The sequence below is a fragment of the Oncorhynchus gorbuscha genome, linkage group LG10, assembly GCF_021184085.1.
Source record: "Oncorhynchus gorbuscha isolate QuinsamMale2020 ecotype Even-year linkage group LG10, OgorEven_v1.0, whole genome shotgun sequence".
Classification (NCBI taxonomy): Eukaryota; Metazoa; Chordata; class Actinopteri; order Salmoniformes; family Salmonidae; genus Oncorhynchus; species Oncorhynchus gorbuscha.
In genome coordinates, this window is record NC_060182.1 from 69,968,104 (window position 1) to 69,986,627 (window position 18,524).

Here is an 18,524-nt window from a genome sequence, read left to right on the forward strand (position 1 = left end):
AGACTCAGCCTCACCTCAGAGTGTTGTCTCATCCTCGGCCTCATACACAGACTGGCCTCAGAGTGTTGTCTCAGCCTCGGCCTCAGTCTCATGTCAGTCTCGCCTCAGAGTGTTGTCTCAGTCTCTGCCTCAGACTCAGTCTCGTCTCAGAGTGTTGTCTCAGCATTGGCCTCAGACTCAGACTCGCCTCAGAGTGTTGTCTCAGTCTCTGCCTCAGACTCAGTCTCGTCTCAGAGTGTTGTCTCGGCATTGGCCTCAGCCTCAGCCTCATACTCAGCCTCGGCCTCAGGCTCAGCCTCACCTAACTCACCTCAGCATGGGGCAGGAATTATTCCTAGACATCAACCTGACCTTTTTTCTCATCCACCCTCTACCTCCCATCACACATCTATTCAGACACCAGACAGACAGGAAGATAGTACTCATGTCCGTGCCACACACATCCCCAGCACCAGCCCCATCTGCCTTTAACATGCCTTGTTGAAGGGTTTCTCTAAGTCACTTGTCTGAGTAATGTCAGGGTTTAGAATAACTGTTCAATGTTGTGAATCCAGGGAGCACAAAAGTGGAATGATGCAATCCACCCAGTTTTTACTGCCCCACGTTGGGAACATAACAACAACATGACATAACTGTTTGCTGTCTACATGCACTTCCGCAACAACAAAATGCCAGCTTGAATATTGAGTCATTTCCTTTAACGGAGTCTTTTTTACAGATGTTTTAATGATCAGAGATTTCTTTAAAATAAAATCGGGCATAAAAATAAACTGCTTCTCAGGATCACCCAGAAGTGCCAGAAATGCATTGTTGTGCAACGACTCTGCCAAGTCATTGTGTTTGGAGTAGCTTTACATTTTCCAAAAACCTATTAATGGGAGCATAAATCTACAAAACAACCTGTTTATCTATTCATAACTCAGCCAGTTCCTCCCATGAGGAGTTTAGTGTGTTAAGTGTGGGGCGGCGGCAGCCTGTGTTCATGTGTGTGTGTGGTATGGGCACCTTTCACTTTTAATCAGTTTGAGTGATTACTGTAAGCCTTAGCTGTATGGTAAGGGCTGAGGGGAACACTAGGGAAACAGGGCCGGGCCCCCAGTATTGGTTATTGTTCTCCCCCACATGGAGAGGCAGAGAGGGAGACTGCTCTCCTGTGTGAGTTTGTAGCAAAGCCCACGGATAAATAGCAGCTTTAATGTAATCCCTATAAAATCCTATTCACTCTGCAACTCCCTCTCTCTCCCTTTCTCTTTGTCTCTCTCCCCCTATCCCAGTGAGCACATTAAATGGTTAACCGTGGAGGTGTAAACCACAAAGAGACCGGGCTAACTGTTGGGAGCGTGAGAGTGGTGCTTCCACGTGTGTGGTTAGCCTCCACTGAGTCCTGCGACACGAAGGGAGGGAGACCTGCTCTTAATCTGCTCTCCCCTTTCTCTCTCTCCCTCCCTCTACCCCTCTCTCTCTCTCCCTCCCTCTCTCTCTTTCACACTGCTCCCAGGCATATAATCTCCCCCACTCTGTCACCTCTCTCTCCCCACTGCCTGGCATTCAGTGTTGACAGCTCCACAGTGGGAATGGGTTTATCTATCAGGAGCCCCTCTTTCCCCCTCTCACCTCTGGACTACATTCAGACAGCTCCACAGTGGGAATGGGTTTATCTATCAGGAGCCCCTCTTTCCCCCTCTCACCTCTGGACTACATTCAGACAGCGTAGGGAGAGAAATGGGTGGAGTGAGAGAAGGAGAAGGAGAATTAAAAAGGGGGAACACTCACAGAGTCTGAAGCCCTGGGTCTTTGCCGGCTGATGCTGCTGCTGGTTCTCACTGTAGACGGTGGTGGTGTCACCCTTCTCACAGCTGTTGTAGCAGCGGCCGCCGCTGCACACCCTCCGACACACCATGGGGGTGAAGACAATCTTGATGCGGTCAAGGCTGGAAGTGAGGTTGGCCCCTGGAGCACAAAGACACACAGAGACCTGGGTGAACAGGAGCAGCGCTGCTCTGGAGAAGAGCTGCATCTTTAATGGACGACGGACAGACACAATCCCCGGACCTGCTGCCTCGTCAGCCCAGCAGAAGGGGAGGTTTATATGAGTTTGAGTGTGTTTGGACGTGTGTGTGTGTTTATGCGTGAGTGTGTGTGCCAGTGTCTGGGCAATGGCACGGTGCAGCTGAAAGGAGGATGTGTCACTGGGCATGCCTGTGGAGGGGTGGATGGGTGGGGGGGGAATCTAGTTAAGCATGGGGGCTGGCCTCGAAGCCTTTGTCATTGGGATAAGGTGTTCTAGATGTGTGAGTAAACCTTGTGTAATGGTGGGAAGCTGTTCAACACCCGTTGCCCTGGTAGGATGGAAAAACAAGAGAAACTTGGACCGCAGACAGCTTTACAGAGGGCACTGTTCTGCTCTGAGAGGGTTGGAGGGGAGAGGAGTAGGTCATTAAAAGGTTTTGTTTTTGGAGGTTTCTGGTGGTGGGGGGGGGGTTCTGTCGGGTGTGACCTGTCATGGATCCAAGGTGACAGTGAGGACCGTGGTGCCTCCCCCCTCCTCCCACCTCCCTCTCTGGGTCTACAGAGAGGGAGCAGGGCTGTCCTGTGTCTGCACATTGGAGACGCTCCAGAGCATAAAGTGGAGACGGCTAACCCCCCCAGGCACACGGCTGGGATATCAAACGTCTGTCGCTCGTGTGATGAAAACCACAGGGAGGGGAGTGAGGGAGAAGAGAGGAGCCTGGGGCAGAGCCAACAACACTTTTCCCCCCCAAATCTAATGTTACATTTAGTGAAGACAGAAACTCACTGTGTGTGTCATACATGTCATTTTTCTTCTTTTTTGTCAAAGCAGGGCAATAAAGCAATAAAGAACAGTTGTATCATCTTGGGTGAAACATTTATTCTGGTCATTACCTGCCGGCGCCACTGCATTGTTGGCGTGGCCATTGGTGGTGGGTCTGTGGCCGTTACTTGAGTGTCCATTGGCGTTCCCAATGTCATGTCCGTTCCCATTAGGCAGAGCGTTGGATGTGATGGGGCCAGTGGACGATGGGTATCGCTTGACGGTGCGAGACGTCCCAGTCTGCTGAGGAGACGATGAGTCGGCTGGTCCTCGCCTCACCTGGGTCCTGGTAACGAGACAGATGACACCAGACCCTTCAAACCTCTCCCTCGACAACAGTCACTAAACATTCACGACCAACATACAGAAAACCAGCGTATAATCCACTTACACATGGTCAACATGTTAAACCTAACACCGCATGTCTGAGAGAGTGTGAAAGACAAACAGCATTATGTCTGTCTTAGGTCATAGCATTACTTAGTTTATTTTATAGATGAGATTCCATGTTTTTTTAATATAATTGAATCAAGAATATCAATTCGTACTTAGGCCCTATAGTGATCCACTTACTCACATCTGTTGCAAGTCAGGGCAGCATGTGTGTAGCCGAGTTGGTTATGTTTCCACTTGCCACTGCAGAAATATGTATTCAATGTTTATGTATTTCTATTAGTCGGTGTTATGTCATTGGCTACACGCTTGCAGATAGGGGGAGATCGCGAAACGTCACTTCTTCCCAGTCTGATTTTGACATGCAAGCAGTAGGTCATTTTCTGAAATATTAGACTAGTAAATATCTATTTACGTATTTACAATGTGTACGAGTTCACTATGTACATTTACGGACAAATACAGTGCCTCCAGAAAGTATTCACACCCCGTGACTTTTTCCAAATGTTGTTGTGTAACTAGCCTAAATGTTTACAGATGAATAACAAATGAAAAGCTGACATGTCTTGAGTAAATAAGTGTTCAACCCCTTTGTTATTGCAAGCCTAAATAAGTTCAGGACTAATAATGTGCTTAACAAGTCACATAATAACTTGCATGGACTCCCTGTGAGCAATAATAGTGTTTAACATGATTGTTGAATGATTACCTCATCTTTGTATCCCATAAATCTATCACAACACATCACTTAGAACTACTCTGCATATTTTCTAGCATCGGTATGCTTGTCATCGGCAAGGACTAAAAATAAACGGAATAGAGCTAAACACAGGCAAAATCCTAGATGAAAACCTGGTTCAGTCTGAACCTGGTTCAGACAAATTCACCTTTCAACAGGACAATAACCTAAAATACAAGGCCAAAATATACACTGAAGTTGCTTACCAAGACGGCATCGAATGTTACCGAGTGGCCTAGTTACAGTTTTGATATAAGTCAGCTTCAAAATCTATGGCAAGACTTGAAAACGGCTGTCTAGCAATTATCAACAACGAAATTGACAAGAACTTGAAGAATAATAAAAAAGAAAATTGAGACTCTCAGCTGTAATCGCTGGCAAAGGTGATTCTAACAGGGGTGTGAATACACATGTAAATGAGATATCTCTGTATTTCATTTTCAATACATTTGTAAAACATTATAAAAACCCGTTTTCACATTGTCATTATGGGGTATTGTGTGTAGATGAGTGAGATTTTTTGTTGTTGAATTGAATCCATTTTGAATTCAGGCTGTAACACAACAAAACGTGGAATAAGTCAAGGGTTATGAATACTTTCTGAGTGCACTGTATATATGTGTACAGTACCTGTTAGATATTAGGGGCCTCCTGTGAAGGTGCTTTTGTATGTTTTTGATGTAAACGGGAGTTAGCTTGCATGCTCGAGATGTCATTTTCTAGGCCTTGCTAATGTATTGATATTCACATTATTATTAGATTCTAAAATATTTCAGAATAATGTGGACAATGCCTAAATAGATTGGATGCATGAATGGCGATTGTTCTGTAACGTATGTGGCCGACACACATAATAAAGTAGTGAATAGCGCGGTAGCATTAATCTCACCATTTGAATCTCACCGTTGCTGTTTTTATCACGAGAAAGTGACCAAAAACCAGGTTCCCTTTTTATTGGAAGGATTTGTATGGAAAGTCCAGTTGAAGCCAACATTAGAGGTTGTCGTCCTAATAATAACCACGCGTGGTTTTCACCGCAACAGATCATAGATCATCACCGTTCCATTGAAGCGATGCTAAACAAACAAAAGGGGTCAGTCACATCTCTCACAAAAACGGATCAAAAATGAAATCGCGGATAATTGTAAAGGAGCAGGAGAACTTATAAATTGGCTACAATAATTACAAGGACTTTTCTAGCACCAAATTTAGGAGATGATTTTCAAGGTAGGCCTATTCTAGTAATTACATTTCTGAGCTCCAAATTCAAGTTTAGGTTGGTGGCCCCTTGTATTGTTTTAAAATTGCAGGTCTAACATGGAAAACAAAATGCATTTGTCATGTTTTTTCATTAACAGATCATATTGTGAATAAGCACACTAGGCAGTGTAATTTGTTCTCATTATATCCAGAACAATGTATAGGAATAGTGTTGGGGTTGCACAAAGAAAGTCCAGACCAGGTCTCCACCGGGCGCATTCCCCCAGAATATGCCGATTTGACTCAATTACCACCCCATCGACGGGGGGATTGTGCGATAGATCTCCTGGTAGATGCTGCATTTCCCAGGAGTCACGTGTATCCCCTGTCGCAAGCGGAGACAGTGTCTATGGAGACATATGTCTCCGAATCCCTGCGTCAGGGGTACATTCAGCCCTCCATTTCACCCGTCTCCTTGAGTTCATTTTTTTGTGAAGAAGAAGGATGCCAGTTTGGTGTTTGGTGGCGCCGGTAGTGTGGGAGCTGGACACGGACATTGAGCGGGCGTCACGTGCAGAGCCCTGTACGTTCCATCTGCTGTCCGCGACCGACTGATCTATTGGGCCCACACGTCACCCTCCTCTGTTCATCCTGGGATAGGTCGGACGGTGCGCTGTCTTGATGGGAGGTACTGGTGGCCCACTTTAGCTAAGGACGTGAGGATTTATGTTTCCTCCTGCTCAGTGTGCGCCCAGTGCAAGACTCCTAGACACCTGCCCAGAGGTAAGTTACAACCCTTACCCGTTCCACAACGGCCGTGGTCGCACCTGTCGATGGATTTTTTAACTGATCTTCCACCTTCACAGGGTAACACCATGATCCTGGTCGTTGTGGATTGTTTTCTAAGTCCTGTCCTCCCTTTGCCCGGTCTGCCTACGGCCTTAAACTCAGTTTGATGCGCCTAACTTCCCTGCCACCTAATACACACGACTCTTACAAGATAGCCCTGCGTGTTTGTTATTATTAGTACTGTAGCCCATCGTGTATTTTAATATATTATATTTCATAAAATTTTCTCTGGTCATAGCAACAACATTAATTTTTGCATGAGGCTTTCGCCATCAGGTGAAAGACGGTGTCCCCTCTCTCTGGTCAGTCTCACCGGAGGAAAGGAAGGAGAGAGCAGGGAATATGAGAGGCAGACCCTCTGCTGCTCTCTCCCTATGCTTGCTGAGCCTAATGTTGTGTCCAAGACAACTATGAACTCAGGGGGAAAAAAAACGAGATCTGACCAGGAAAAATCGTTTTGTCGGGTTTTGAAATAAAGCTTGAGTTTTGAAATACTATATGGTCTGATAATATTGGCAGGCAAGTCATTTAGCCAATATGCTGTGGTTATGTATTAGGCCTACTGCACAAACCTACTTCTTACATAACTATTTTTATTAGGTTCATGTAAAAAATATAAACAAATGTAAGTCATGTATTAAAAAGATTCTGAGCGGTAGATTTCTTGCTTTTTGACTGAAAAAGTGGTTTAGCACATAAAACATGGTGATTAACTACAATGACCATAATCCATCTACTTGTCCGGTCTGTGTATCATTTACGCCTGCTATGGAAGAGACAAAAACGCTTGATTGTGAGGGCATACAGATAACAGCTGACGCTTCTCAAGGTATCTCTACCTGAAAGTACATGATCAAAGTGATTGACAGTTGTTCATAAAAGTATTCCTTATTTACTTTGAAGAACTAAAAAGTAGTAATTTTGTCAGACAGCAGCTCTATAACGATGAGATGATGACTTGGAATGAAATAGTGAAGTCATGAAGTAAAACAAATGCAATATACACAACAACTGACAGTAAAGTAATGTGAATGGTTAATAAGTGATCAGCAGTAATGGACAGTCACTACCATCGTGGGACTTTTATTCATTGTTTATTCTGTGTTACAGCATTCAACCCACATAATGCATTGTTCATTTAATAAAAAAAATAGATCATTTTTACTGAAATAAAAAAGTGATCATTTTTTTAGCATCCAGCAATTACGTGAAAAACACTCATGATTTCCCTTTGGATCCATCTGCACCTGTCTGACTTACAGGAGGGCATCAGCCCGAGTGTAAAACAGAGCTATAAGAAGTATGAAAAACCGTGTGGAATAACAAAACCACCACACTGCCTTTGTGTGGGAAGCCTGTGCTGTCAGCATTTGAGTTGGGCTAATTACAAACCTCGAATAAGCTAAGTAGCCAATATTATTTTATTTAACCTTTATTTAACTAGGTAAGTCAGTTAAGAACAAATTCTTATTTGCAATTATGGCCTACCAAAAGGCAAAAAGGGAAAGGCCTGCTGTGGGGATGGGGGATAATCAATTATTAAAATATATATATATATAACAAAACACACATCACAACAAGAGAGACAACACAACACTACATGAAGAGAGCCCTAAAGACAACAACATAGCAAGGCAGCAACACATGACAACACAGCATGGTAGTAACACAACATGGCAGCAGAAGAACATGGTAGCAGCACAAAACATGGTACGAACATTATTGGGCACAGTCAACAACACAAAGGGTAAGAAGGTAGAGACAACAATATATCACTCCAAGCAGCCAACTGTTAGTGAGAGTGTCCATTATTGAGTCTTTGAATGAAGAGATTGAGATAAAACTGTCCAGTTGGAGTGTTTGTTGCAGCTTGTTCCAGTCGCTAGCTGCAGCGATCTTAAAAGACGAGCGACCCAGTGATGTGTGTGATTTGGGGACCTTTAACAGAGCCTGACTGGCAAAGAGAGCAATAGTTTGTCTGATTCTCCGTAATAATGGTCTGATGAGACATAAGTATTCACACCCCTTTGCTATGACACTCCAAATTGAGCTCAGGTGCATCCAATTTCCTTTGATCATCCTTGAGATGTCGCTACAACTTGATTGGAGTCCACCTGTGGCCAATTCAATTGTTTGGACATGATTTAGAATGAAACACCTGTCTATATAAGGTACCACAGTTGACAGTGCATGTCAGAGTAGAAACTATATCATGAAGTCCAAGGAACTGGCTGTAGATTGTGATGAAGCATATATCTGGGGAAGTGTATAAAACCATTTCTAGAGTGTTGAAAGTTTCCAAGAACACAGTGGTCTCCATCATTGGGAAATTGAAAAAAAAAATGAAACAACCCAGATTCTGCCGAGAGCTGGCTGTCCAACCAAACTGAACAACAGGGCAAGAAGGACCTTGGTCAGAGAGGTGGCCAAGAACCCAGTGATTACTTTGACAGAACTACAGAGTTCCTTGGCTGAGAGAGGAGAACCTGCAAGAAGGCCAAAAGTTTCTACAGCACTACACCATTCTGAACTTCATGGGAGAGTAGCCTGACGGAAGCCACTCCTGAGATGAAGTCACATGAGAGCACGCCTGGAGTTTGCAAAAAGGCACGTGAAAGACTCAGAGCATGAGGCAAAAGATTCTGTGGTCTGATGAGACAGACATTCGACTCGTTGGCCTGAATGCAAAGCACTATGTCTGGAGAAAACCAGGCACAGCTCATCACCTGTTTAACACCATCACAACTGGGAAGCATGGTGGTGGATAGTGATGCTTATCAGTGGCAAGGACAGGGAGACTGGTAATGATAGAGGGAACAATGAATGGAGCCAAATACAGGCAAATCTTTGATGAGACCCTACCCTAGAGTGCCAATGACCTTAGACTGAAAATGTACGTTCAAACAAAACAATGATCCCAAGCATACAGCCAAAGCAAAGCTGCAATGGCTCCAGAACAAGAATTTGAAAGTCCTTGAATGATATAGAACAAGGCCTGTACACTGTTAAACCTCCCAATTCACAGATTTATTGACACTGATTCAATCTGAAACGGATCTTCGTCATGTCAAACAAACAAAGTGCTCACAGACCAAAATATCCACATTTCACTTCACATGACCATTGCAGACATGACGCATGGTGGGTGCCAAAACAAATTGTTTATCTAATAATGTAATAACAATGAGATGGGTACATGTAGTAGTTCCAGAAAATAATATATATTTACAAAATGACCAAGTGGGTAAACTGGAAGGCAAGACAAATCAAAGTGCCATATTCATATAAGAAATGGTCTGATATCAAACCTCTAGGAGACATTGTACAAAACTGGTGAATCCAATACAATTCTCTTCTCAACAATAGATGATCAGTATCTCCCCCCTGCTAGGAGTCTTACCATGTTCGATGCCAATGTGTCTCAAAGAGCTAATGTTGTGACGAGCCTCCATGAAATGCACAGCCACAGGGTTTCTCTGGTCAAGGGTCCTGATATTACTCCTGTGTTCTGCTATCCTTGTTTTCAGAGCTCGTTTTGTTTTTCCTACATAGCATAGACCACAAATACACTTGATCAGGTATATGACTTTTTTTATAGAATAATGATGCCCTTAATCTTAATGGTCTTTACGAACATTGTGCATTTGTTCATAGAGTTACACTGGGTACATCCGCCACATCTATAGTTACTGTCCAGCACTTGTCTAGAAAGGTACTATGTGGCTCTGGTGAAAGATCAGACCTCCCCACCATTTGACTGATGTTGGGGGCGAGTCTGAAGATAACCCGTGGGAGTTCTTTAAACGTCTCTTACAGTTGTAGATCAGCGCGCAAGATGTGCCTGTGTTTTTTAATGATGTGGTTGAACTGTTTACCAAGTGAAGGAAGCATTGAACGTGTTGGTCAGGATGGTGGGGAGGTTTGGACGTGAGGCTGTCATCCTGGGTCATATTTTTATAACGTTCCCTTGCGTCCTGCAGCCATTCCTCTGGGTAACCCCGCTGTCTGAAACGCTCATCCAGAAAGTCGGCTTGTTTGTCATTGTCACTCTGTGTGTTACAAATCCTGCGTATGCGACTGTATTGAGAATTCCTGTCCGTCGGCTTCCTGTATAGATCCATGCTATACCCCCCCCCCTCCCTCTTAATCAAAATGTCCAGAAAACTTGCTTCATGTGCATTAAAGGTGAATGGCATTTCAAATGTTCACTGCTTGTATTGATGAAGGAGTGGAATAGATAAAGTTCCTCTACTGTGCCCTGGAATAGAAGGAATACATCATAAATGAAGTGTTTCCAGAGTCTGATATGGAGCAAGAATGGATAGTTGGGGCTGAAAATCACATTCTTCTCAAACAACCCCACATACAGATCGGCATAATTCGGTGCCATTTTACTACTCATAGCAATTCCTTTCTGTTGAATGAACATGTCATTTTCAAACATAAAAAAGTTCTTAGTCAGAACGATCTCAGCAAGTCTAACAATACAGTTAGTGCTAGGGAGTGTGGCAGGGTTGTTGACTAAGACAGTGTGCCAGTGGGTCGTTGACTAAGACAGTGTGCCAGTGGGTTGTTGACTAAGACAGTGTGCCAGTGGGTCGTTGACTAAGACAGTGTGCCAGTGGGTTGTTGACTAAGACAGTGTGCCAGTGGGTTGTTGACTAAGACAGTGTGCCAGTGGGTTGTTGACTAAGACAGTGTGCCAGTGGGTGATTGACTAAGACAGTGTGCCAGTGGGTTGTTGACTAAGACAGTGTGCCAGTGGGTTGTTGACTAAGACAGTGTGCCAGTGGATTGTTGACTAAGACAGTGTGCCAGTGGGTTGTTGACTAAGACAGAGTGTCAGTGGGTCGTTGACTAAGACAGTGTGCCAGTGGGTTGTTGACTAAGACAGTGTGCCAGTGGGTTGTTGACTAAGACAGTGTGCCAGTGGGTTGTTGACTAAGACGGTGTGCCAGTGGGTCGTTGACTAAGGCAGTGTGCCAGTGGGTTGTTGACTAAGACAGTGTGCCAGTGGGTCGTTGACTAAGACAGTGTGCCAGTGGGTCGTTGACTAAGACAGTGTGCCAGTGGGTCGTTGACTAAGACAGTGTGCCAGTGGTTTGTTGACTAAGACAGTGTACCAGTGGGTCATTGACTAAGACAGTGTGCCAGTGGGTCGTTGACTAAGACAGTGTGCCAGTGGGTTGTTGACTAAGACAGTGTGCCAGTGGGTTGTTGACTAAGACAGTGTGCCAGTGGGTCGTTGACTAAGACAGTGTGCCAGTGGGTTGTTGACTAAGACAGTGTGCCAGTGGGTTGTTGACTAAGACAGTATGCCAGTGGGTTGTTGACTAAGACAGTGTGCCAGTGGGTCGTTGACTAAGACAGTGTGCCAGTGGGTCGTTGACAAAGACAGTGTGCCAGTGGGTCGTTGACTAAGACAGTGTGCCAGTGGGTTGTTGACTAAGACTGTGTGCCAGTGGGTTGTTGACTAAGACATTGTACCAGTGGGTTGTTGACTAAGACAGTGTGCCAGTGGTTTGTTGACTAAGACAGTGTACCAGTGGGTCATTGACTAAGACAGTGTGCCAGTGGGTTGTTGACTAAGACAGTGTGCCAGTGAGTGATTGACTAAGACAGTGTGCCAGTGGGTTGTTGACTAAGACAGAGTGCCAGTGGGTTGTTGACTAAGACAGTGTGCCAGTGGGTGATTGACTAAGACAGTGTGCCAGTGGGTTGTTGACTAAGACAGTGTGCCAGTGGGTTGTTGACTAAGACAGTGTACCAGTGTGTTGTTGACTAAGACAGTGTGCCAGTGGGTTGTTGACTAAGACAGTGTACCAGTGGGTCGTTGACTAAGACAGTGTGCCAGTGGGTCGTTGACTAAGACAGTGTGTCAGTGGGTTGTTGACTAAGACAGTGTACCAGTGGGTCGTTGACTAAGACAGTGTGCCATGGCTTCTAGGCCTCCCTGGTGGGGGATATTAGTATACAGTGATTCAACATCAAAGCAAGCCATAAGCATCTCCCCATGGATATTGTGCAATGTCTTGAGGGTGTTAATCATGTCCGTAGAAGCGCGTACATATGCTGGGAGTGACACCACATTGGGTTTTATAACGAAATCTACAAAAGCAGAGATATTTTCAGTCGATGAGGCTGAAGGCCACAATAGGTCTCCTTGGTGGCTTATCCAGTCGTCTGTGGATTTTTGGTAAAGCATAAATAATGTTCATGATTGGAACGTCTCCACTTTCCACAAGAGACTTCAGCTTGCAGTGATCTCATCTTTGAACAGTGGTGTGGGGTCACGTGACAATTTCTGACAGAAAGTGATGTTGTTCAATTGTCCCCAGATCTCATTCACATAGTCATCACGGTTTAACAACACCACAACTCCGCCCAACATTATGCACTATCAAAGTGGAATAATTTCTTAAACATCCAACGCTTGTCTCTGTTCTTAAGGGAAATACTTGTAGACTCTGTATTCTCATTTCTTATTAAAAATCTGAGACACATCTTTTTCCACCAATCTGCAGTTTGTTTCTAGGGAGGGATTTCTGTATCTGGGCAGACAAAATCATATCTAATCAAATCCAATTGTATTAGTCACATGCGCCGTATACAACAGGTGTAGACCTTACAGTGAAATGCTTACTTACGAGCCCCTAACCAACAATGCAGTTTAACAAAAAATACGGATAAGAATAAGAAATAAAAGTAACAAGTAATTAAAGAGCAGCAGTAAAATAACAATAGTGAAACTATATACAGGGGGGTACCAGTACAGAGTCAATGTTCCTGGGGCACCAGTTAGTTGAGGTAATATGTACATTTAGGTATAGTTATTAACTATGCATAGATAATAACAACAGAGTGTATCAGCATGGTAAAAGAGGGGGGAGGCAATGCAAATAGTCTGGGTAGCCATTTGATTAGATGTTCAGGAGTCTTATGTCCAAGCCTCTTGGACCTAGACTTGGTACTCCGGTACCGCTTGCCGTGCGGTAGCGGAGAGAACAGTCTCTGACTAGGGTGGCTGGAATCTTTGAAACTTTTTATGGCCTTCCTCTGACACCGCCTGGTATAGAGGTACTGGATGGCAGGAAGCTTGGTCTCAGTAATGTACTGGGTCGTTTACACTACCCTCTGTAGTGCCTGGCGGTCGGAGGCAGAGCATTTGCCATACCAGGCAGTGATGCAACCAGTCAAGATGCTCTCGATGGTGCAGCTGTAAAACCTTTTGAGGATCTGAGGACCCATGCAAAATCTTTAAAGTCTCCTGGGAGGGAATAGGTTTTGTAGTGCCCTCTTCACGACTGCCTTGGTGTGCTTGGACAATGTTAGTTTGTCGGTGATGTGGCCACCAAGGAACTTGAAGCTCTCAACCTGCTCCACTGCAGCCCCGTCGATGAGAATGGGGGAATGCTCTGTCCTCTTTTTCCTATAGTCCACAATCATCTCTTTGTCATGATCATGTTGAGGGAGATGTTGTTGTCCTGGCACCACACGGCCAGGTCTCTAACCTCCTCCCTATAGGCTGTCTCGTCGTTGTCTGTGATCATTATGTTTGCCGATGACACAACAGCGGCAAACATAATGATGGTGTTGGAGTCGTGCCTAACCGTGCAATCATGAGTGAACAGGGAGTACAGGAGGGGACTGGGCAGGCACCCTTGTGGGGCCCCTGTGTATCAAACAAGATAATATAAATCATAAGACAGTTATGTATATTCTTCAGTATATCAAATTATATATACATGAACTTAATTTCCTTTAAAGACTCAGACATTAGTTAGAAACTAAATATTGCACAATGGCGGATGTGTTGTTACCTACGCTTACCACCTGGGGGCAACCCGTCAAGAAGACCAGGATCCAGTTGCAGAGGGAGGTGTTCTGTCCCAGGGTCCTGAGCTTATTGATGAGCTTTGAGGGCACTATGGTGTTGAGCTGTAGTCAATGAATAGCATTCTCACATTGGTGTTCCTTTTGTCCAGATGGGAAGGGGCAGTGTGGAGTGCAATAGAGATTGCATCATTTGTGGATCTGTTAGGGCAGTATGCAAATTGGAGTGGGTCTAGTGTTTCTGGGATAATGGTGTTGATGTGAGCCGTGACCAGCCTTTCAAAGCACTTCATGGCTACAGACGTGAGTACTACGGGTCGGTAGTCATTTAGGCAGGTTACCTTAGTGTTCTTGGGCACAGGGACTATGGTGGTCTGCTTAAAACATGTTGGTATTACAGACTCGGACAGAGAAAGGTTGAAAATGTCAGTGAAAACACTTGCCAGTTGGTCAGCGCATGCTCGCAGTACATGTCCTAGTAATCCGTCTGGCCCTGTGGCCTTGTGAATGTTGATCTGTTTAAAGGACTTACTCACATCGGTTGTGGAGAGTGTGATCACACAGTCTTCCGGAACAGCTGGTGCTCTCATGCATGTTTCAGTGTTATTTGCTTCGAAGCGTGCATAGAAGTTGTTTAGCTCGTCTGGTAGGCTCGTGTCACTGGGCAGCTCTCGGCTGGGCTTCCCATTATAGTCTGTAATGGTTTGCAAGCCCTGTCACATCCGACGAGAGTCAGAGCCGGTGTATTACGATTTGATCTTAGTCCTGTATTGATGCTTTGCCTGTTTGATGGTTTGTCAGAGCAGGATTTCTTATAAGCTTCCGGGTTAGAGTCCCGCTCCTTGAAAGTGGCAGCTCCAGCCTTTAGCTCAGTGCGGATGTTGCCGGTAATCCATGGCTTCTGGTTGGGGTATGCACGTACGGTCACTGTGGGGATGACGTCATCGATCGAGTTATCAATGAAGCCAATGACTGATGTGGTGTACTCCTCAATGCCATCGGAGGAATCACGGAACATCTGACCACTGTTTTATTGATCTAGTCACTGGTGCTTCCTGATAACATTTTTGCTTGTAAGCAGGAGTCAGAAGGATAGAATTATGGTCAGATTTGCCAAATGGAGGGCAAGGGCCAGCTTTCTATGCGTCTCTGTGTGTGGAGTAACGGTGGTCCAGAGTTTTTTCCCTCTGGTTGCAAATTTAACATGCTGATAGAAATTTGGTAAACGGATTTAAGTGTCCCTGCATTAAAGCCCCCGGCTACTAGGAGCACTGCCTCTGGGGGAGTGTTTTCTTGTTTGCTTATGGCGGAATACAGCTCATTCAATGCTGTCTTAGCGCCAGCCTCAGTCTGTGGTGGTAAGTAAACAACTACAAAAAATACAGATGAAAACTCTCTAGGTAGATAGTGTGGTCTACAGCTTATCATGAGATACTCTACCTCAGGCGAGCAATAGCTCAAGACTTCCTTAGATATCGTGCACCACCTGTTATTTACAAAAGTACATAGTCCGCCGCCCCTTGTCTTACCAGCCGCCACTGTTCTATCCTGCCGGTACAGCGCATAACCAGCCAGCTGTATGTTGGTAGTGTCATCGTTCAGTCACGACTCTGTGAAGCATTAGATATTACAGTTTTCAATGTCCCGTTGGTAGTTTAATCTCTGCGTAGGTCATCGATTTTATTCTCCAAAGATTGCACGTTTGCTAGCAGAAATGAAGGAAGTGGGGGTTTATTCGATCGCCTACGAATTCTCAGAAGGCAGCCCGCCCTCTGGCCCCTATTTCTCCGCCTCCTCTTCACGCAAATCACGGGAATCTGAGCCTGTTCCGGGGAAAGCAGTATATCATTCGCGTTGGGCTCGTCAGACTCGTTAATGGAAAGAAAGGATTCTGCCAGTCCGTGGTGAGGTATCGCAGTCCTGATGTACAGAAGTTCATAAGAGTCAGTAAGGGCAACATTATGTACAAAATAAGTTTAAAAAATAAGTTACAAACAACTCAAATAAACAAACAAAATAACTAAATCGGTTGGGGACATGTAACACATCAGCCTTCTTCTCTGGCGCCATTGCTACATGGTGGTTTTGACTCGAAAATGGGTATTCGTTCTGTGGGGAATGTCATTCTCCATTGTGTCACCTATAGTCTGAACAGTCGTCCCATCCATACTTGACACATTCACATTTGGAATCTTATCGTTTATGAGACAAAATAACTACCAAAGTTTCAGTGCAGTTGTAATCTCACTGCTTGTATCTGCTCACGTATTCCACCCAGTTGCTCAGCTATTTCCTGGATAATGAGAGCCATGAGAACAAATTATAATTTTTTTCATAATTTGGCACCACTGGTCACAGAAATTCTCAATCTCTCTGCCAATTGTGGGTGCCTTCTGGATACTAAGGCCTTGTGTAATCCATTTCTTGTGCAAATAGTTGCTCAAAGTGACAGCATTGAGATGCATATGTGTCTCTCTGTCATATACTGTAGGTGTTTCAGTCTCTTTTGTAGTGATTCCGTTGTTTCAACTGGATCACCATGATTGTCCTTGAGTGGCCAGGCCAAAACCCAGACTTGAATCCCATTGAAAATCAGTGGAAAGACTTGAAGATTGCTGTTCACCGCCGCTCCACATCTAACTTAACAGAGCTTGAGAAATTCTGCAAGGAAGAATGGAAAAACATTCCCGAACCCAGATGTGCAAAGTTGATAAAGACTTCTCAAAGCTGTAATCGCCACCAAAGGTATTTTTACTCAGTATTGACTCGGGGGTTTGAATACCTATGTAAATGAGATATTGCTGTATTTCAATAAATTAGCAAATAATTCAGAAAACATGTTTTCACTTTGTTTTCAAAAGGGTATTGTGTGTATATGGGTGAGAGAAAACATACAGTTGAAGTCGGAAGTTTACATACACCTTAGCCAAATACATTTAAACTCAGTTTCTCACAATTCCTGACATTTCATCCTAGTAAGAATTCCCTTTCTTAGGTCAGTTAGGATCACCGCTTTATTTTGAGAATGTGAAATGTCAGAATAATAGTAGAAAGAATGATTTATTTCAGCTTTAATTTATTTCATCACATTCCCAGTAGGTCAGAAGTTTACATACACTCAATTAGTATTTGGTAATATTGCCTTTAAATTGTTTAACCTGGGTCAAATGTTTTGAGTAGCCTTCCACAAGCTTCCCACAATAAGTTGGGTGAATTTTGGCCCATTCCTCCTGACAGAGCTGGTGTAACTGAGTCAGGTTTGTAGGCCTCCTTGCTCGCACACGCTTCTTCATTTCTGCCCACACATTTTCTATAGGATTGAGGTCAGGGATTTGTGATGGCCACTCCAAAAACTTGACTTTGTTGTCCTTAAGCCATTTTGCCACAACTTTGGAAGTATGCTTGGGGTCATTGTCCATTTGGAAGACCCATTTGCAACCAAGCTTTAACTTCCTGACTGATGTCTTGAGATGTTGCTTCAATATATCCACGTAATTTTCCTACCTCATGATGCCATCTGTTTTGTGAAGTCACCAGTCCCTCCTGCAGCAAAGCACCCCCACAACATGATGCTGCCACCCCCATGCTTCATGGTTGGGATGGTGTTCTTCGGCTTGCAAGCCTCCAACCTTTTTCCTCCAAACATAATGACGGTTATTATGGCCAAACAGTTCTATTTTCGTTTCGTCAGACCAGACGACATTTCTTCAAAAAGTACGATCTTTGTCCCCATGTGCAGTTGCAAACCGTAGTCTGGCTTTTTTATGGCGGTTTCTGAGCAGTGGCTTCTTCCTTGCTGAGCGGCCTTTCAGGTTATGTCAATTTAGGACTCGTTTTACTGTGGATATAGATCCTTTTGTACCTGTTTTGTTTCCTCCAGCATCTTCACAAGGTCCTTGCTGTTGTTCTGGGATTGATTTGCACTTTTTGCACCAAAGTACTTTCATCTCTAGGAGACAGAACACGTCTTTTTCCTGAGCGGTATGACAGCTGCGTGGTCCCATGGTGTTTATACTTGCGTACTATTCTTTGTACAGATGAACGTGGTATCTTCAGGCGTTTGGAAATTGCTCGCAATGATGAACCAGACTTATGGAGGTCTACAATTTTGTTTCTGAGTTCTTGGCTGATTTATTTTGATTTTACCCATGATATCAACCAAAGAGGCACTGAGTTTGAAGGTAGGCCTTGAAATACATCCACAGGTACACCTCCAATTGACTCAAATTATGTCAATTAGCCTATCAGAAGCTTCTAAAGCCATGACATCATCTTCTGGAATTTTCCAAGCTGTTTAAAGGGACAGTCAACTTAGTGTATGTAAACTTCTGACCCACTGGAATTGTGATACAGTGAATTATAAGTGAAATAATCCATCTGTAAATAATTGTTGGAAAAATTACTTGTGTCATGCACAAAGTAGAAGTCCTGACCGACTTGCTAAAACTATAGTTTGTTAACAAGAAATTTGTGGAGTGGTTGAAAAACAAGTTTTAATGACTCCAACCTAAGTGTATGTAAACTTCAGACTTCAACTGTATGTTTAATCAATTTTAAATTCAGGCTGTAACATTTTTAAATAAGTCAAGGGGTATGAATACTTTCTGAAGGGACTGTATGTGGTTATCAGACACACACACCTTCAGTCGGGCACAAACAAACACAAAGACACAGTGA

The 18,524-nt window shown here is 44.1% G+C and overlaps 1 protein-coding gene across 1 annotated transcript in view; it reads right to left on the reverse strand.

The window, feature by feature from the left end:
• Positions 1-18,524, reverse strand: part of LOC124046929 (latent-transforming growth factor beta-binding protein 2-like) — a 153,607-nt gene that overhangs the window by 81,903 nt on the left and 53,180 nt on the right. Inside the window, 2 exon segments of the mRNA XM_046367691.1 lie at positions 1,774-1,950; positions 2,905-3,119. Of these exon segments, the coding sequence (XP_046223647.1) occupies positions 1,774-1,950; positions 2,905-3,119 (392 nt within the window).